This window comes from Acanthisitta chloris, unplaced genomic scaffold (assembly GCF_000695815.1).
Source record: "Acanthisitta chloris isolate BGI_N310 unplaced genomic scaffold, ASM69581v1 scaffold826, whole genome shotgun sequence".
Classification (NCBI taxonomy): domain Eukaryota; kingdom Metazoa; phylum Chordata; class Aves; order Passeriformes; family Acanthisittidae; genus Acanthisitta; species Acanthisitta chloris.
The window spans coordinates 175785-196822 of NW_008676318.1; the positions used below are offsets into that span (position 1 = coordinate 175785).

General features: G+C 42.9%; 1 protein-coding gene across 1 annotated transcript in view; it reads left to right on the plus strand.

The window, feature by feature from the left end:
* Positions 1-21038, plus strand: part of LOC103803510 (microtubule-associated protein 2-like) — a 52699-nt gene that overhangs the window by 18305 nt on the left and 13356 nt on the right. Inside the window, 4 exon segments of the mRNA XM_009076069.1 lie at positions 3246-3359; positions 5682-5759; positions 17493-21035; position 21038. The exon segment at position 21038 is cut by the window's right edge and continues 215 nt beyond it. Of these exon segments, the coding sequence (XP_009074317.1) occupies positions 3246-3359; positions 5682-5759; positions 17493-21035; position 21038 (3736 nt within the window).

Here is a 21038-nt window from a genome sequence, read left to right on the forward strand (position 1 = left end):
GTGGGTTTCCTTTGGATATGTTCCAGGGTACTAAATGTTTACATATTCTGTATCAGAAATTAATCAAAGCCTTTTCTTAAAATTTTCTTGTGGAAATAAGCTAAAAAATTGATTTTGTTAACAGTCTTCCTCATTGAGTCTTGATTTGTTCATGTGAGCTAAGAGTACAAACTTGATGAAGCTGCTTTTGTCAGTGGTGTTGCAATCAGTAGATTGATGGAAATTTTGACAGAAGGGTCACGTGTCACATCCTCGAGGTGTAAAGTGATGGCAGCAGTTGGTGTGGGGTCTTCTGGAGCTGTGGCACTCTGCAAAGCTCTGTGCTGCTCTCCATGCTCACCAAAGCTGCTGGGGCCATACTCTTTCCTGCTCTGAAAGAGCAGAATTTGCTTAGGGATATACCAGGTATCAAAGGATGATTTATGGAAGAGCAGTTTGTTTCCCAGTGTGCCATGCACAACCATGCAAGGTGCTGCAGCACACCAGCTGTGTGGTGTGGCGTGGGAGAAGGCACCACATCTCTGCAGGAAGAGGATGAGTCAAGCCACAGGTCTGTTCTCCCAGTTTTCCCCACTATCGCTCATGCTTTGCAGCCTCCATGTGCTTCACAACACACGGAATTGTCAGGGCTTGTAATGATTCCGAGGGACCATTTGAGTCCAGTCCACTGCTCTGCAAGAGCAGCACCATGTGAGAGTCTGGGAGGGCCTGGGAAGTGTCTGTTCCATGTTTCTCACAAGAGGAAGGAACCAAGAGGCAGTGAGAAGCACCCCCAGCATCCAGTAGGTGTGAAAGCAGGAGAAATTGAAAAAGAAAGCCAAACACTAAAATGAGGTGCAGGCCCCTGAAAGGCATCTGGGAAGCTTCCTGGGCTTTAAATCAATATCTCTTCTTTGGTCCATAGGGACTGGCCACATGCATGACTTGATTTATGGGGTTATGATGCTTGATTCGATCTACTTAGCCACAAAGGCTAGAGACATGTTGTTGAATAGAAGAACAGAGAACTAGAGCTCCTGTTCTCAGTCTGCTACTACTATAAGCACCTGTATCATATGTGGTCCCTTTTGTAAAAGTATTGAGGCTCATCTCAAACCAGGTGATTTGTTTCCTCCTATGCAGAAGGCTGCCTGAAGTTCACACCCCTGAGAGCAGGAAAGCAGCATATTTGGATTTCTAGTCTGAATTTATCCTTGGCAAGTTTACATTCATATATTTTGGCTTAACAGTTTTTCAAATCAGCTTTTTTTTTCCCCATTGCTTGGTAATTGTTCTGACATACTCATCCATCTACTCTTGCTACTGGCAGCAGCCAATGGAACTGTTGCAGTCACACCCTCCAGGTGACCAGTCAGGAGGGAAGTGAATTGTAAGATATAAATACCAATGGTTAGAGATGTTCTTTGCCAGTGGGTGGGGATTTTTAACGTCTCATTACCTAGTTTGTGCAAAACAAAGATTAACCAAGCACTTTGGTTTTAGACAAACATGGCTGTGAAAGTCAAGTAATTCCCATCTATGTTTTATGGGTGGGGGGGGGGGGGGGGGGAAAATTCAGCTTTTATAAAGGACGGCCGAAGAGGAATAACTATATTACAAGTACAAAAGCAGTCTGTAAGATTACAAACTGTGAAAAGAAATCATTATTAATCTGATGGTCAGTGTCTCTTGTCAGCATGGTTGCTGTAAAGTTACATCTAGGGCATTGATTTAAATATACTTGCCCTTCCCAGCCAGTCCTTGCCTGAAGGACGCAGTAATGGGTGAGCAGAGAGCTTTCATTCCTGCCCTCAGGATGGTGATTAATGGGGGCTGTGACAGGGAGCAGGGTGTATTGACATCTGCCATTACAAACCTCTGTCTCCACACGAGGGCTGGAGCAGCACCGAAGTTCCTGCCCTGTTCTCAGGTGTGTGCCCAGCCCTGCAGCTGGTGGACTGTGACCATGCAGCTTATGGCCTAGGGTTCAGCCCCTTCTGTACTGGGAACAGCTCTCAACGAGCGCTTGGATATAGCTGGAGAGTGAAGGGGTTTATTTTCAGAGTTTGGCTGAGAGAGAGGAATATATTGATTAGTGACTAAGGGAGAGCAGGCTAATGGTCACATAAGAACAAGAAACCCTTTTTCTCTGAATTCTTTTGTAGATGGTTCTGCTGGACCAACCCTTAAGACCTTGATTTGCTAGCTCAAAGGTACCTGAGCTGCCCTTAGGGCAGGAAACCTTTCTGGTTACTTCCACGTGCAGTTATGTGTCTGATGACATTTCTCTGCCCCTTTGAGTGGATCTAGAGCAGAGATGAGACACAATTTCTCAGTTTGGAAGTATTTACTCCTTGAGTGGTCCTACTGCCATTGTCTGCTCACTAGAGCACCCGGTTCCTCAGCCCCTCTTGGGCATGTCACGCGTTGAGGGCAGCGGGGAAGAGCAGAGTGCGGGTCCTGTGGCACTTGGGTCTGTCCAGCATGCAATGCCTGAGCCAGCTCCATGCCAGTCCCTTCCCTGCACCGAGCACGGTGAGAGCGAGCGCGAGCAGCCAGGAGCCAAGCCTGTGTCTGAGACCAGGGCCTGAGAGCACATCCCACCAAACAAATGCTATCCTCTGCAGTCCCTCTGCGTGATACTCACACCTGCTGTTTAACTAAAGCTTTGCTTGGCAGTCTTAAAAGGCGTGAGGACATTTAATCATACAGAAAGATTATTTGGCCCTTCTTTTTTTGAGCTCCTCATCAGTGTAGATGGCTGCCTGGGAAGTGCCTTTAATGCATACTAACCATGTGCTGCTGAGGTGGAAATAGCATCCAAAGTGTATGTTGGAATGCAGCTAACTTCATATATTAAATGTCAAGAAATCCCATTACTCAGCTGGCCATTCTACCCCTGTTGGCAAAACAGTACCTGCAAAAGTTTTTCTAGACAGTTAATAAATTATCATCTTAAAATTTTGCAGTTGCTGCATATTGTCCCTAATAGAAAGAGCATTTAATAATGATGCTTTGTGCATCTTGCTGTAAAGGCTGGACTCCTGATTTTTATAGCTACTCGGCATTTTCTGCTGAGATCTTTGAAATATCTGCTCCATTTTATTTTTAATGCTTTCCTTATATTTCAGGAAAAAAGATTCTCTTTTAAAAATGGATGAAGTGAGCCTCCATTTTTTATTGTTTAAGCTAATCTTTATGATTTTCAAACACCATTCTGATTAGCATGCTTTTCTTTGTTTTCTCTGACTTTGCTGCTGCCACAGAAGAAGTGTCTGCGAGGATAGTACAAGTGGTAACAGCTGAAGCTGTAGCGGTCCTGAAAGGTGAACAGGAAAAAGAAGCCCAGCACAAAGATCAGCCTGGACCACTACCTTTAGGTAAAATGAGACAAAGAACCTGCCAAGTATCCTCGAGTCTGCAAATACTGTATGTACGTATATTGCAAAATGCAGTTCCAGCTGTGTACTCACATCGGTTATGCTCATGGGTAAACCACAGCAGCACTGGATAAATGCTGGAGCCACGTAATAATGGCAGTACCCTTGTAGCCCTGGTTCTTCCTGGCCCTGTGACTGTCTCATTCCCTGTTTGCTCTAACAGCAGTTCTCCACCTGGTTGCTGACTCCCGAGTGGCGCAGCTGTGAGTGTTTGGTGGTAGGGTTTTGTCGTCGTGGGACAAAATGGGACTGTGGTGGGACTGTTTGTGTTCAGCCATGCACAACGTGAAAGATTAATGTCTGAAGAGGCAAAGATAGGGGAAAGGCAGATAAAGAGAAAGTGAGGCTTTGCTGGTTGGGTGGTAGCCTCTCAAATAGATGGAGGGGGAGCACCTCAAGAGGAAGCAAGAAGGAATGGGACACACTGGATGAGGGTCAAGAGGGTTAGCAGCTGGGCAGGATGAGGGAAGATTGTGGGAGAAGGAGTCACACATGGTAGAAGTAAATGCCAGTGGTCTAGACTGGGAATGACACCACTGCCACTAGTCTATGCTGTGTCCCCAACCACCTGCTGCCTCCTTTGTGAAATGTCTCTCCGAAATACGTGTGTGTATATATATGTATATACACACAGAAGGTAGGTATACAGCCATTTGTACCTGAAGTGCTTCTTCCTCACCAGACAACTTCTGCAGTAGCTCAAAACATGTACACCAAAGGCCAAAGAAAGGCCATACTCCGACCTGAGGTAGAGAAGTCTTGCAAGCCTTCCCTGGGATAGGTTCTGCTGAGTGCATGTATGCTGTGATTAAATCAAAACAATGCCTTGAGGTATTTTCCCCACAGGCACTCTGCTTGCTTCGGTGCAGCAGCTGGACCCTGCCTAGGAATGAATTAAAGTCAATGAGTAATTTAGAATAGTAGTTGGAAATTTGGTTCCCAGGGTCTTTTGCTTCATTGAACTAACTTTGAACTGCACCAGGGAGATGTGTTGCTTGGTAATTCCCTTCTTTGCAGTGACTCAATTTTACATGGAAGACCCCAGTTCTGGAAATCACTTCATACATATTTAAGTGCAAATCATTTCACTTGGGCCTGGGAGAGGCAAAGTGGATATTCAGTTCCATCTAGCCAGATCAGTCATTTAAAAAATTCTGAGAAGGATGCCTTCAGTAAAGAGCTGTCGGTGACAGTTCCTGTGATCAGTTGCATTGTGATGAATTTATAAATACTCTGTCCCTGGACAGCACATCTTAAGGACAAGTCACATGTGATCTTTTGCAAACCACACTGAAATCCACAGGAGGAAGTCTGGAAAATTCTGCTAGGGCTTTGAAAGTGGCCTTTCTGTGCTTGGGAAGAAGCCCTGAGTTGGAAACTGAGATGTGCCTTGTTGAGAGGTGTCATTGATCAGACAGATCTGTTAGAACAGATTTGTTGCTTTCTTTTTCAAAGTAACAAATTTTTGGTTAAGCCCCAATAGTGGATCTGTTTTTCAAAGCAAAAAAAAATTCTCAAAGTGATTGGTATGGAATCAGATGCAGAGGTTATGCTTAGTTCACTTAAGAAACAGTTTGTTTAGGATTTCATCTTACTTGAATTGAAATAAGTGAAAAAATGCCATCTGTTTTCAGCATCTGGTCTCGTGACTGGGAATGAATGTAAAACCTAGTTAAGTGCATCTAAGTTTTCACTGTGCCTTGCCCAGCTGAATCACTGCTGTGTCATGGCTGACATAAGTTCTCTATTCTCATGTCTCTCGTATTTAGACAAGCAATATTTGCACGTGTTATGATTAACCTTGAACTCAGCAGTAGGGACAAAAAAAGGTGTGCAGAATGTTTTTTGTTCATGTACTCAGGGTAGGTTGAAGAGATTGGATGTCAGTTTCTGATAGCTGGCGTGAATTTGTAATCTCTCTCGTGCTCGGATGCTTTATTGTTGTTGCCTTGGGTGACTGAAGGTTTTCTAAGTGGCAATACTGATTTAAAAGATTATCTTGTACTTGTTTTTTATATTGTACTGTAAGGCTGTAATTTTGTCAGTAATTCATACCATCTGAAAACAAGAAAAAAATTCCTTTTATTATAACTTTTAAAATCCACGTGTTCTGAAAGGATCTGTCTGAAATTCCAGTAGGCACGAGTTCCCATCGGATAATTAATTCCTCAGCTGGGCAGAACAGGCTGACTGCAGCTCATATCATGCATTGGTCTCCCTGGAATTAATTGCTGTATCTCATTTTCACTGTTTGATTTCTAGCAGTTGAAGAGTCAGCCAACCTGCCTCCTTCCCCGCCTCCGTCGCCAGCTTCCGAGCAGACTGGAGCTCTGGAGGAAGGTAAGGGTCTCCTGGACGTTGCAATGCACAGCTGTCAGCAGAGGGATGAGACATGAATCTAAAGGATGGGGGAATCAGAAAATGGAGATACTTTCTGCACCTTCATGTGAAAAGATAAGGCATTCCCAGCAATAACTCCCCATCTGCAAACCAACTGCAATGCATGGATGAGGTAGACACAAGCACAGAGGTAACTGACAGGATGTGTTAAGTACGTCCATATTACAGAAAAAGAGATGGTGCTGCTCACCTTTTTATCTGTTGTATGCAATATGACCCAAGGTGTCTGTTGTCCCAGTGTGGTCACCAAAACTTTGATTCAGTACGGGTCATCTTTCTTTTCTTAAGATTTGTTTGGCTGCATTTTTTTAATTACCATGAGCTTTGGTTTTGGAATCTTAAATGCATGAAAGCAAGGAGATTCAGAGTTGGATTGTTTCTTTGGCCTTCGACCTGTAATTCATGCTTCAGTGCCTGTGTGTGTTGGGGGCTCTGTACACAAAGTGCAGCAGTCACATTCTAGTCTCACAAAGCAAATTTATACTCTGCTCTGCGCGACAAACATTCAATTGCAGTAGCCCATGATCACTGCATTTTCCTCCTGCTAAAATCTCCTCCAGCTAAGAACTGAAGCATTGGCTTAACGTTAAGCAGAGGCCTAAATCCCAGTGAAGTTGTCGCAGTGTTAGGCATGTGCATCAGTGCTTTGTTCAACAGAAGACGACTGCTGCATCACGGCCATCAGAACAGGGAGACCGCAGCATGTTAAAACTGAGCCATGTCATGGGGATAAGAGGGAAGGATTTGGGTTCAGAATCTCCAGGGAACTGTCAGCTGAACTCTTCCACGTCAGTAGCATTTTATGTGTCCACTTATTTCCTTATTGGATTTTCTTTTAGCATTTTTTCTTTCTTTTTGTTACATAAGTGCATGAAAATAATTTATCGTCTGCTGAACAAACTTTGTTGGTATTTTAACACAGAGCCTCTATGAATTTTGCAAGTGGATGATGGCTATTTCATGTGCTAGCAAAGTCTCTCAGCTTATGAGGACATTGCAATTAGGCATGTTACATCTTGCAGTCATTTTTGAGACAATGCAATTACAGCCTGTGTTAACAACACTTGTCAGTCCACTCTACTGGAAATACCAACTGGATGTGGTTAGTAACCAATAGAAAGAACTGATTAATTGATTGTTGTTTTTCTTAAAAAGACATCTGCCCCATGTGTGTTTAAAAAATAGTACAACAGATCCTAGACTCGTCACCCAGAGGTGGTGGCAGTCAAAACTACTAACTGAAAGGAAAACTGGTAGGGCATTAGCGAGCGTTTTTAGAGTTGTTACTGGTGTTTTCCCACTATGTTTTAATACGTAGTGTACTTAGCTGGTTCAGTGTATGCTTTTTGATTTTTCATACCACAATAAAGGGCATGTTCTTCTGCTTCAGGCCAATGTCAAGGTTCTTCCACTAGCCTTCAGCTGAGGATCAGCATTGTGTCCTGTTTCTATCAGCTGTATTATTTGTACATGTTTTAGGATTTTATGAAGTACTTATATTGATTAATTGACAGGAGGTTGTAGATTGCCCCCAAAGCAAATGGAAAGCATTTTGCTAGTTGTACTAACACAGGAAGGTGGCAAAACAACACAACTTGAGGTAATTATCAGATGCCAGACTCTACAGTTCCCAGCTGTGCACATGACTCAGCAAGTCCCTTAACACTGTTTGTTTTCTCACTCCTTGCATGTAGAATTGAGTTACTTACTTACCCCACAGGGGTGGTTACAAGGACCGAAAGGTCAGTGTTTGGGAGATGCTTTGATGGTTTACACAATGTCACAGTTTTAAAAAACATTCAAACAATTTTCTTTAATGTTCATCAAAAGAGACTTTTCCATGACAAGATTTTGATCCAGCTCTTCATTTTTTCAGAGCAGATGGCCAGTTTGTAAAGGAACTAAGGACAGAAATGATGTGCTGAGTCATTAATGCACTCTTTTGGAAGCTCCTTGTCCATGTCTGGCTCTCAAACTGGAACTCACAGTAGAGTTGGTTGAAGAACAGAATGAACATGAAAATAATTTCACCAGAAATACATTATGTTGCTTTTCCCCAGCATACCAGTGTTGTCAATTCAGTGTAGTTAACGATAGTAAAAATCTTGTGTTCTGCTCTGTGTTAGAAGATGTGGTCCTTTTTCTGTGGGTAAGTTGAGCTTTTGCTGACCTGAGTGAGCCAGACCTGTCATTTTTATTCAGGCAAAGCTCCCATTCAGAAGAGTTTGCCTCAGTAGGGTTTGACCCAGTTTTACTGCACTTGTTTCCTATACCATGTGGCTATCCATCCTCATGCATCTTTACATTGTCTGTCTGTCTTTCTGCTCAGTAGAACACAATTTATTAATCTGTTGAACAAAAAATGTGAGCACTTGGAGTATCTACCTCAGACCTTTTTTCCCTTCTCCTTCCTAATGCACTTGTCAGTGTGTGTCGCATTGCTTTGAATCCACGAGACTTCCTTCAGTCATAGTAGGAAGGAAATCACTGTTGTAGACATGACAAAGGTGGATGTGGCCAGCCATGCAGCAAACACAAATTAAAAAAAAAAAAGGTAGAAAAGACAGAGAGGTTTGTGGGTCAAGTGTATTTCGTGAGAGAAAGGAGTCAGTGGATGTAGGTTCCTTTGATTTGGCTGCAGAAAAACGTTCAAATGAACCTGTCCCTTTTTACTGCTGCAGAAGGTAAGATAACTGATTTGCCTCATTGAAATTATTTCATTTATTTCAACTCATAATCATTATTTTTTTTCAGGAAATGAAATTCTCCCTAGCACCCTCTAATCCTCTTATCAGTTGAATCTGGTCATGCAGGGCTGATGCAATATTCTCTTGCCAACTTGGCATTTCTTTTGTGCTCTGTGCCTTTGGACAATGGTCAGCATCTTCATGGAAGAATTTTTCTAAACGTTATGAGGTCGAAGGATGCCTTTGGACTGTCTTCCGTTTTGAAATAGGCATTTCAGATTTGGCCTTATATACCAAATAAAAATGATTTGCAGACTGAAAAGAATCAAGTGTCCTATGAAAATGGATTTATTGACAGTGAAAATTACTTCTTGCAAGGCATTCTCAAAATATATGTGGAAGCTGAATCAGAATTAGCCTTTGTGAGAAGTGATTTTAATCTTGGACTTTAGAATGCATTAGGGATTTTTCTCACGCTTTGAGATGAAAAAGATTAGAAGGGACTAAAATAACAAAGGATTTTTCTTGTTGCTGAAGTAAAAGCATATCCTCCTTCAAAGACATCATTATTGTATTAATGAAATTATCTGTAGTAATTTTGAAGACTTTCTTTGTGAAAACTGATAAACAAACAATGTAGATCTGTAATAGCCACAGATGTAACAGCCCCAAATAATACTAGACTTTGCATTCCTAATGCTTTTGGACCATCACAATAGTATATAATAAGCATTTTTGCTGTTGTCAGTTCCTGTAGTGTTAAGGAGCAGAGGCAGGACCTCTATTTTCTTGCCCACAATCCATTCAGAGCCTATAAAGAAGAAATTTTCAGCCTTGTTTGCATCAGTGTAGAGATGGGGTTTCATCTTCACTCTTGTTGATGCAAGGGCCCTCTGGAAAAATATAACCCGCAGCTGGAAGAACCTCCCCTTTTGCACAACTTCCTCTGTTCTGCTTCTGACCATATCAACCTTCCCTTCTTTGCTCCACAATGTCCCAGTTCCAGCAGAAGAGATGGCAAGTGCATCAGCCCATTTCACTCTTGTCCTCATGGGCTAGTGTGAGGGCACCCTGCAGAGAAGCAAGAGTTGAAGTTTTGGACCTCTCAGGTTTAGGAGGAACTTCATTCCTGGTCTCTCACCCTCTGAGCCATGTGCTCACTCCTTGTAATTTGCCTTTTGCAAACCACAAACCCCCTCAGGCTTGTTACAGACTTTTGTAGAAGCTTCTGTGGGGAGGAAATCCACATTGCAAGTGGATCAAGATGCTTCCCTGCAACCTCGCTACTGGCTCTTAAGTTTTAGGGAAAAGTGGGAAGCAGAGCCCTGTGTTTCACATTTTCTATTGCAGTACTCTGCAGAGCTTCCTGCCCAGCAGAACCAGGTTGGCGGCTTAGCTTTCCACACCTACCTCTTTTAATAATGCATAAACCCCTGAAACTGGGGATTGGATTTCACTACAGGAGCGAAGCAGCTGAACTGTTAGCGATTTGGGCATTCTTTGAGCCCTGAAAGAAACTGTGAGAGTGGTTTCCTTACACTGAGTTCCATGGGTGGTGTCTGTGCACTTGCACAGGCAGACACAGAAGACCTGCGGTCCTGGCCAGCCTCAGGGCTGGCACACGAGCTTGAACACAGACAAGCTTCCCTTTGCAGGACTGTGATATGTGTAGGAGCTACAAATACTGCCATTGATTGCTAATTTTTCTCACTTTATGGGGGCATGGTGATTAAGCCCAAATAGATTGCTACTACAGCATTCCTTTCCCAGGCAGAAGAAATCCGTGTCACTATGTTCCAGGACACTTGCTGCCATGTTGCCGCAGAAAGCAGAGGGTGCTTTTTTTTTTTAAAGATACAGATGATGTCTTGTCATGGTGTGCTACAGAAAGAAACTTACTGTTGTTTGCCAGGAAGAACCTTAGAGCTCTTACAGATGAAATTGTTTTGGATGAAGGTTGCTTTCCAAGACTTGGGTAATGGCAATTAGAGCTGCAGTCACAGTTTTAGGGTCACACAGAGAGATCTGGTTAATATCTGTTATGCTGCATCTTTAAAAGCCCTGCTTTCTGGCTTAGTGTTTTGGGTACGAGAGTGGAAGTTCTGGAGACTCTGAGGAAATTCATTAAGCTATAATTGCCTGGAGAAAGACCAGGGAAATCAGACATGGACTTGTTCTTGAAGCCAGTAGGAAATCCAGTGGAACAGCTGCAGCTGCTTAAGGCACCCCATAATGTAGTGTGCATCAAATTGCCATTCAAGTTGTCATACACTGAGAATGGGCTTAAACATCTTTTCTCTAGCACTAGGTGTTTAGTTTGTCATAGCTTTATTCATGATGAGAGACACTTTAGCCTACATGACCTCTCAAGTCTCTCCTCTAGGTTTGTATGATCAGGTGGTAGGCCAGTCATTTTCATTGGGTGCCATTACTTTTCTTTGTCTTGCAAAAACCAACTCAAGCCTCCCCCTCCCTGTAGCTGTCAGTAGCTGGTGTAGCTCTGAGATGATTATGTGATTTTCTGCGATGCTACAGTGATGGGTGAATAAAGCTGTCATTGCAGAGCATTAGCAAACAGCAAGGTGGGAGCTAGTTCACCCATGGAAACACGACACAACAGCGTAAAATACAGGACTCATAGAGGCTGCTGTGAGCAACTCTGTGTGGACTTTATTGGGGGGAAAAAATAGTAGCTACCTATTTGGGGAAGGGTTTTTTGGTTGTTGAAATGTTACTTAGAGGGAAAAGAAGTGCGAAATTTTAAAATTTAAAATAAAACCACCATTGACCAAAGTGTAAGCTGGTTTCCTTTAAATTTTACACTTCCAAGTCCTTCAGCTAATGACTAGGAGTGATACAGCTGTGTCAGGACACTTCAGAGTTTTTTAACGCAGTCGGGTGTATATTGCATGAGTATCAGTGTGAGTTGTGAGATGTGGTTTGGGCATGACATGTTCCTCTAAATGATGAGTGTGCAGTTTAGAAATTCAGTTATTCTGATGGTTGGTTTGTGATGTTTGTAAACCCAGTGGGAAACGCGACATATATGAGCCGCGTGTTAAAATGCACAGCTGTCTCATTCCTCCACCCTGCCCCAACCCGTAGCCTGACTGGTGTCGTCCACCCTACAGCATGACATAGTGGCTAATGTTGCTCGTGCATGTGTCCATCCCGTCTTGTCTTTTCTGTGTCTGTCTGTCTGCAGCTTTTGTCTGTGTATGTCTGTTTGTAGATGCAGGGGCGGAGGATAAGGTGGGACCACTACAGCACTGCCCAGGGCCTGCTGCCGGCAGGGAGTGGCGCAAACACCTGGCCCCCTCCATTTCAGTGTCTGTGCCTGATGATGAGCCCTACAATTCGGATGAGGAGTACTATGAACACCCTTTGTTCAGCTCGGAGTGGACTGGCTCTAGTACACATCCCAGTGCCACAGTAAAGAGCACAGAGGTCTTGTTGGGGCATGATAAAGGTGAACTGAGCATGGTCCCATTTGGTTCCTCTTCCCCTCTCCTCACCTGCCATCCATTCCATTCTGTATGTGGCTGGGATTGCTGCCTTCTGGGGAGGGAAACTACTAGTATTTTCTCCCCACATGGAAGTGACACCCTTCCAACAGTCTGTCCACGTCAAGGGAAAGCTGCAGCATGAGCAACAAATGGGGTCAATGTAAGCATGGTCCCTACTTAAATCAGGGCTCTTGGTCTCCAGGATTGGCTCATAGCAGAAAGAAAAGGACCACCTAGTTAAAAGAAGCAGAAGTTAATTTGTTCTTTGTGCTAGAGTAATACAGCCAAGAACAGTGTACAAGCTAGGCCTAAAGATTTTTACTGGAGGTAAATCAATTGTTAACACATTGGGAAAACCCCACATCTATACCAAAGAGAGCATGGAAGGTCTTCAATTCTCCAGCAGGCAAAGTAAATAAGTTTTACCCCAGTGTACACAGGTGATTTCAGTCAGTAGTGGGTCCTGTTTATCTCTGGTTGTTTTGTGGATACACCCTGTTAGCATTGGGCCAGCTGACTGCAAAGAGGAAGGAAAAAAAGTTCACTATCTCTCTATACCTCCTTTTCCTATGGCCTGAGCACATCAGTAAGTAGTATTTTATCCGTGAGGGTTATGTAAAAGTGAAATGGCTTTTGAGGAATCAAGGGAGGATCTATTTCAGTGACTAACAGAAAAGCTGACTTCTCTGAGGCAAAATAGGTGACGTTTGATTTCACAGCATTTGCCTATGCAAAGACTGAGTCAAGTCTTGGGAGCTGAAGTTAAAAATAGTACTGAATCTTCTAAAGGTTTGTGCTCAGGAGGATGGAGCTGTGTACCTGAAATTGTTCATTGGGTCATTTCAAGAAAACCAGAGTTGTTCAGAATTAACAGGATTATATAGCCTAATACTGCAACAACACCAATATGAGATCAATGCTAATACCTGAAGATTGTTAAGGTCAGCGTGTCTGCCTGAAGCTAGGGGAGATAGAAATACAGGAGTAGCCTTACTATAGCTGAGTGCCTATGTCTGTACTTGGAGCACTCCTGGCCTGGTTAATTAATGGACAGCTTTCTTTTCATCCGTATGCATCTACCTCTGGTGAAAGTGTAAGGTCTCTAACATCTGTGTGGGAAAATAAAAGGGGGAATAAGCTGGATCATCAGTGGGAAGATAGGCATTATGAAACAGCCCTTGCCACTTGCTGCCTGTAAGCTAGCAGACTGTTTGGAATAAGAGCCTGCTGCACAAAGGGAGGCTGTGGAATTCCTTCATTAAGTCAAGGGTAACAGAGTAAAATCAAGGGCTTTCCTTACAAATTTCTAATTGAAAGGGATGCACTTAGAAAACTACATCAAACTGGAAGAAGAAAAGTAAAGCAAGTTATTCAAGTCAGGGCCTCTTGTGGCTGGAGACCTGCTGTCCTGCCAGGCTGCTTTTACAATCCACCCATGTGTAAATATCCTGTAATGCTCAGGCATTGGTCCAGTTCTGATTCTGAATCTTCTGGCTTTTATTCATTTAAGATACGCTATCTAACCTTAATTAAATTTTTATATGTTGTTAATAATGTGTTGTACTTTACACAGTGGTATTTTCTCAGCCTCAAATAGAGTTTATGTTCCTTAAATCACTTTTTAAAGGCCACTACTGAAACAGATGATTGAGTGTCTGGTTTTCGCTGGGCCAGTCACGGAAGAAAAACCAAGCCCTTGTAAAGAGGTTTATTTTAATACCAAGAGGCTATATACAGCCACTTCAAGATTTGAAACCACTTTGTTCTAAGTCTGATTCAGCAAAGTACTTAATTATGAGACACACTTTAAACCCAGAGAGGTCATCAGGTTGCCTGCAGCATGGCTACTGGTTCACTGCTTAAGTATGTTGCTGAATCAAAGGTTTCAGACTTAATCCTGACTTCTTTCCAGAGAGAATGCTAACAGCACACAGTAATTTTTGTCTGAGTAGCAGTGGCAGGAGTACAAGTCCAGAATGGAGACTTTTCTAATCATTCTTCTGCCATGGCACAAGTAAAGGTTTGATATTACTATACTGATCCTAATAGCCCATAGGCTGAGCGATATATTTTAGAAATTCAGAGGAACAAGTAGTTATATTGCATTCATTGGTTTCTTTGAGTTAATTGGTGATGAGGAGCCTGGGGACTAGTGGGGAAACAGCAAAGAAAATGAAGAGTCTTTGTGTTAAAATGGTGATTTTTACATATAGATTTCAGATGTCAGAAAGCCTAAGGGAGAAATTGTTTATAAACCCATTCAGTGTAGGAATCTTGGCTGAAATCTTGCAAAAACCACTAGTTATCAGCCACACACAATGCACTGTGGAAGTTCTCAGTATTTTGCCACATTCTGGATTCATGTGATAGATTGACTTCTTGGCATTTAGCTGTCAGTATTACCAAGGTCAGAAATCAATGCCTCATACCTTCCTCCACCTTAGCCGAATGTCTTGTGCTGGATTAAAGAGCACATTTATCAGAAAAATATCGTGTACTTTGAGCTCATTGATGCATTGGTGTTGTTAGAGCCATCCATCATCCAATACCATTTCCATTTGCAATGACTATTTGACCCATGGTCATCTCTGGGAGAGGTATACCTGTAAAACACTTTCAGCTCTCATCTTACAGCATAAACATGCCTTTCTGAGGGAGACAGGTTTTGGGCTTGTTTTTCCCTAAGGAAAATTCAGTTCCTCAGTGACTAAAATGGACTGGATACTTGCAGACCTTTACACGTTTAAATCCAAAATGTTCAGAGCTGAAAGTGTTAGGTAAAAACAGTCCTGTTCAGCTGTGTGCTTGGTGTTTACTGTTGGTTTTGATGTCGCCTCCTCTTTCCATGCCCAAGAAGAAGAGTCAGCAAAGAGTCTGATGGCTGTGGAAGCGAAACCTGCTGCTCTTCCTGGGAAGCAACTGGGGAAAGAGCACGGGCCCACTGAGCCTCTGGACCAGGCAAAGGGCCTCTGTGAGGGTCACTTGGATTCTGGTTCAAAGGCCAAAGTGTGTCGTGAAGACAAACTGCCAAGTGTGGCATCCAGCAGGGAGAGTGTGACCGTTGTGGCGGGAACACCCCTGGAAATCACATCCCCTTCCTTGGCTGAGGAAGGTGTGTCCTCCTTAGGTTTGCATGTGTGTGCTGCCAGTGAATCCTCCTCCAGCTTTCTCCAGTGCTTTCCAAGGCTGCTTCATTTTCTGTTTTTTGCATTTATGAGTATGACTGCTCTTGTTATTATGCTTGAAGAGTGTGTAGCAGATAATATGATTGCATAGGTGCTGTATGACAACATGGTTTCCCACCACTGCGGCTGATTCCTGATTTTTACTTTGCCATGATAAAATATGCTTCGCAGCTTAAGCTGATTCCTCTGTGTAAGCCTTTTTGCCCCATCTCAGACGTGTTTGCCAGTCACATTGCTAATCTATGTATATTTTTTTTTATTTTTTTGGTGCAGAGATTCATCTGCATTTCTTTCAAACAGCAGATTTATTGCCTTTGACTATGACATAAAGATGCTTAAACTGTAGAAATGTTTTCATTTGCAGTGTGCAGGTTTTTCGTTTGGTTGGTTTGGTTTTTTTGTGTGCGCTTCAGTGTATTCTGGTTTAGCTTCCTTAAAGCTATTGCTTCTTATGTTATGCCCTTGCCATCCATTGCAGTCCACCCCTCCTCTCCTCAGTCATTGCCAGAACTCTGATTTTTTGTGTGTCTTACCTTATCACAAATGTTTAACCCTGCTGGAATGCCCTTCTTAGGCAAAACCTCCATCACTTCTGCTGGGACATGAAGGTTAGGATTGCGTGCATTGGGTGAAGTTCTGATCTGCTCTCTGAACAAAACATGTACTACAATTGTCTTACTTACTAGTACATAAGAACTAGGCTTCAGGATTTTCCTTTCAATGGTATTTCTCTGCAGCCAGTGAAATAAGATACAAAGACACCTTGTGTGAGTAGTGATGTACCCACTCCCTGCCTGGCTAAGAAATGCAGCATTTGGGAGGTTAGTGTTCTGGTTGGCTCAGCTGAAGAACACTGAATTCCTTTGGCAGTCAGAATATGTTTTGATGCCATTGGTGTTGTTCATTTGCACTACAGGAAGAGGCACAGTAGGATACAAAGAGAGAAAAGCAGTATCTAGCTATTTAAGTTCTGTGAAATGAGGGTGACATCAGCCCAATAGCCATATCTGTATACTTCATAGGGTGTGCAAGTCAGTCACCAAATGTGAAAACATAAAGAAGCAAAATTACTGTAGGTATAGACTTCTGGTTTAACTACCTGTAGAGTTTAGAATGGCAGTTGCTTTTTTGACTCAGTATTAGCATATTCAAATGTTTAAAGAATGACCAATACTTTGATACTAATTGTTCTTAAAAAGATCAGATTCATCAGAGCAAAGATGTCTCCATGGACTTTCAAGCAGACTTGAGGAAATTCAGACTTGGCCCAACATTTTTGGCAACAAGATTTAGGAAAAAACTCAGAAAACCTTTTTACAGATCTGCAGAAAGATCTGCCACATTCTGCAGTCTCTCCCTCCATATTTTCCATGATTGGAAGATTTCCTTATGATAAGAATCTTTATTTTCCATAGGATATTAAAAACCAGATCAAGCTATTGATGATTAACAGAGCATGTATGAAAGTGTTTAACTAGGTATTACTCTCTGAAGTTGTATAGTGTGAAGTGTAGTGGTAGACGATGAGTAGCATTTTTAGTTTCAAATTACCTTAATTAGGGCCTGATCCAGAGTCACAGAAACATGCCAAGTATTCTTTGTCTTCACTTACAGCTGTAGGTGGCTGGCCACTTGGAAGACCAGACCTTCAAGGTCTGGGACCATTAATAGGTCTATTACTGGTTTACACATGCTGGTTTCATGGCAACAGTGAGATTTTTGTCACTTGCCAGAAAGCTAATGTTAAAAGTTGTTACAATTAAAAAAAACCTGCTTCTGACACTTGCAAAACATTTTGCATGCGTTATCTCTTTTGTTTAGGCTGCATGTGGAAGGAAAATGTAAAAAAAAAATTTAGAAATATGTAGCTATGTATGTTTTAAATATCAGCAACACACAAAGGTCCAGTTGATTTGATTAACTTTGCAGACTTTACTAACCGAAAACTAATATAAGCTACAGAGTCCAGCAAAGCTTCCAATGAAGTGAGGATTACTTGTGGTTTTGCTGTTGTATACAAATCCTGAAGACGAGGAATTTACATGAAGTCATCTCATTTCAGTGGTCACGTTTATATGTGTACAACTCACATTTTCACTATAAAACCTCATATATTGAAAGTAAACTAGGGTTTAACATTTTAAAGCAGATTTCTAGGTGGATGGCCTTGCTGCATGTTTGCATCCTTCTCCCTCTCCATTCCTTCATTCATACCAAGATGTTGTAAGCCACATGACTGCCTGCCTGTAAGTGCTTTAAATAATTTTGTTATAAAACCCAAACAAACTACTTCAGATTTACTTGCAGCCACGAAGATGGAATTCCGTGTCCAGGAGGGCGCACGCCCTTTCGCAGCAGAACCATTAGACACAAAGCTACATGAATCTGGGAAAGACAGTAAGACTGTTGAGCAACCTAAATATGATGCCTTAGTTCCACAGCCAGCAAAAACAGAGGCTGTAGATAAAAAGGATTCACAGAGCAAGGACAAAGAAAAAATGCCTTCACCTCCATCAGAACGGATCATGGAAACTGATTCACAGAAGAAAGGGGAAGCCAGTTTTGCAGAACCTGCTGCCAAGCCTCCTGCTCCTCAAGAACAAAAGGACTTGTCATCTCAACTGCCTAAAGGGAGCAGGACAGAAGAAAGGACTGCAGGTGTGCCCTCATCAACCAACCAAGTTTTGTCTATCAAATTTCAAGATGACTTTAAAGATGTCCAAGGTGTTGCCATCAGTCATGGTGACAGTTCTCTATTTCTACCAGAAATCAAGGCAGAAGCAGCCAAAAGTGAACTTCCTTCAGGCCCATCTCCTGCTGTTCCCCAGGAGCTTTCACTCAAAGACAGTTTCAAGACAAAGCAGGAACCCCCTGACCAGCTGTTCGCCAAAGATCTCAGTAAAGATGAACAGATACACAGAGACAGGACATTAACTCTGCAAGAAATCTCAGCAGTAACTGTAGATGGTCTGAAAACGCCAAGCACGCCGAAAATCCCTCTGTGGGGGGAAGAAAAGGACATGACCAAGGATGAGAGTGATGAGGAAGAAAGGTACGACTTCTATGATAAAGGGGAGGCTCAAATATTAGATGATGGTAAATTTGCCACAAAACCTGAAGTTAAGACAGTTTCCCTAGATAAAGCAGACTTTCAAAAGGATGGTGAGGCTAAAAAGTCACCTGATACTGTCAAAGCAGAAAAAGAAATGGACCAAAGTGGCCTCCCAGCAGTGGTAGATGTGAAAAAGGAAGCACAGCCAAGCACACAGGTACCGCCAGCCAAGTCAAGCCATGAACTGACCCTTGAGAAAACCGTAGAGCATCCTGATACCACTCAGTCATCCAGAGTAACAGAGAAAGCCCCTGAGACACCAAGTTTAACCAGTGACAAGACTCCTATTCTTGAAGCTTCTCAAGAGAAAGATGTTAAAAAAGATACCAAGGAGGAGAAGACAAGTGTTTCAGCTCCTCATCAAATGAAAGAAGAGGAGGATCGATCAGGAATGTCAAAGTATTTTGAAACCTCCGCTCTGAAAGAGGAAGCCTTCAAAGCAGATGGTCTGAAACAAGGCAGTGATTACTATGAGCTAAGTGACACTAAAGAGAGTATATATGAGCCTTATCAGAGAGGTCGTCTAATACCGGAAGACGAAGAGGAAGAGGAGGAGGAGGAATTGAATGAGCAGCAGAGTGTGCGTGCTCATGAAATGGGGTACAGTACCCTGGCTCAGAGCTATACACCAGACACGTCTGAAGAACCCAGTTCCCCAACAGAAAGAATGTTCACTATTGACCCCAAAGTCTATGGGGATAAGAGAGAACTTCATAGTAAAAATAAAGATGATCTAACTCTGAGCAGGAGCTTGGGACTTGGGGGGAGATCTGCAATTGAGCAGAGAAGTATGTCTATTAACTTGCCAATGTCCTGCCTGGATTCAATAGCTCTAGGATTTAGCTTTGGTCGTGCACATGATCTTTCTCCCCTTGCTTCGGATATTCTAACTAACACCAGTGGAAGTATGGACGAAGGTGATGACTACTTGCCAGCAACTACACCAGCAGTGGAGAAGGCCCCCTGCTTCCCCATTGATAGTAGAGAGGAAGATGAGCACATTGAAGAAGAAAAAGCAATGGCAGAAGAAAAAGTCCAGCCTGAGACTTTGGCCGAACCATCTTTGCAGGCCAAAGATTATTACAAAAATGGGGCTGTCTTGGCTCCTGACCTGCCTGAAATGTTAGACTTGGCAGGGACAAGATCTAGATTAGCCTCTGTGAGTGCAGATGCTGAGGTGGCACAGAAGAAGTCAGTTCCTTCTGACACTGTTGTGGAAGACAGCAACACAGCCCTGCCACCTGTGACAGATGAAAACCATGTCATTCTAAAAGCTGAAAGTCAGCTGGAAGACTTGGGCTACTGTGTTTTTAATAAGTACACAGTCCCACTCCCTTCTCCAGTCCAGGACAGTGAGAATTTAACAAGTGAAACCTTCTACGAAGGCACAGATGAGAAACTGAGACGTGGCCTAGCTCCTGACCTGTCTTTAATTGAAGTGAAGCTAGCGGCTGCTGAAAAATCAAAAGAAGAATTCCTCAGTGAAAAAGACTTAAGTCAGCATGGTGAGTCCATTCTGGTGAGGGACTTTGAGCAGGAGAAAAAAGAGAAGCTGGATACCGTGCTAGAAAAAAGTGAAGATCAAGGTGACTCTAAAGAGGTCTGTCCCAGTAAAGGAGCAGAGCCAGAGAAGACAAAAGCTGAGGCAATGTTAGAAAGAAAAGAAGAAAGTGTGGCTGGTAAAGTTCATTTACCTGGTGATACCATGTATGACAGAATATCTACTTCAGAGCTAGCAATAGAAAAGGATTCTGTTTCTATGTTGATGGAGAAGGAGAAGACTCTTAGTGTTGTTCCTGAAATAGCTGAGATAGAAGCTCCAATTAGACCAGACTACAATGCTATAAAACATGATATGGAAGTGGCTGCAAGGAGAGCTGACCAAGAATATCAGAGTCAGTTAGATGCTAAGATTAGTGAGGTTTCTCTCCCTTCAGGAAAGGACAAAGTTTCCATTAAAAGAGCAGAGCCTGAACCCAAAGACACTCAGCAGAAAGATGAGACCATCTTCTCCAGAGAAGCAAAGGATGCAGATGTACTTTCCAAGGCTGAGCCTAGTTACTTGAAGGACAGCACCAAACTGTCAGAAATAGAAATTAAGGAAAAAGTAGCTAAGCCTGATCTGGTACATCAAGAGGCAGTTGATAAAGAGGAATCTTACGAATCTAGTGGAGAGCATGATCAAGCCCAAGAAGGTGTGAATGGAGAATCTTTGAAACCAGAGGACATCAAAGCAGAACTTCCAAAACCTCACGTGTCTGGGGAAGAGAAGCCTGCACAGTTACCAGCGAAGGAGCCTTCTGTGGAGCTTCCAAAAGCTGAGCCTCTCCGGGAAGAGCCTGCTGAGATCCAGATGGAGAGCATACCACAGCCTGCAGGAGGAGCTGAAAAGATGCCTGATACAGCTATAAAACCTATGGAAATCCAAAAGCCTCTGCCATGTGAAGTGGCAGCTGGGGCTGCACAGGGGGGAGAACATGAGGAAGAAGAGGTGGAAGTAGGGCACGAAGGAAAAGAAGAGGATAAACATCTTGTGTCAGAAATGCCCCCAGACTTTGGGAAGCCTGCTGCTGAAGAAATGCTAGCCAAGGGTAGCCCAGAAGCAATGCCTGAACTGAAAGGCATTATTGAGTCAGTGGTGACAGTAGAGGATGACTTTATCACAGTGGTGCAGACAACAGTTGATGAGGGTGAATCTGCTTCTCACAGTGTGCGCTTTGCTGCCACTC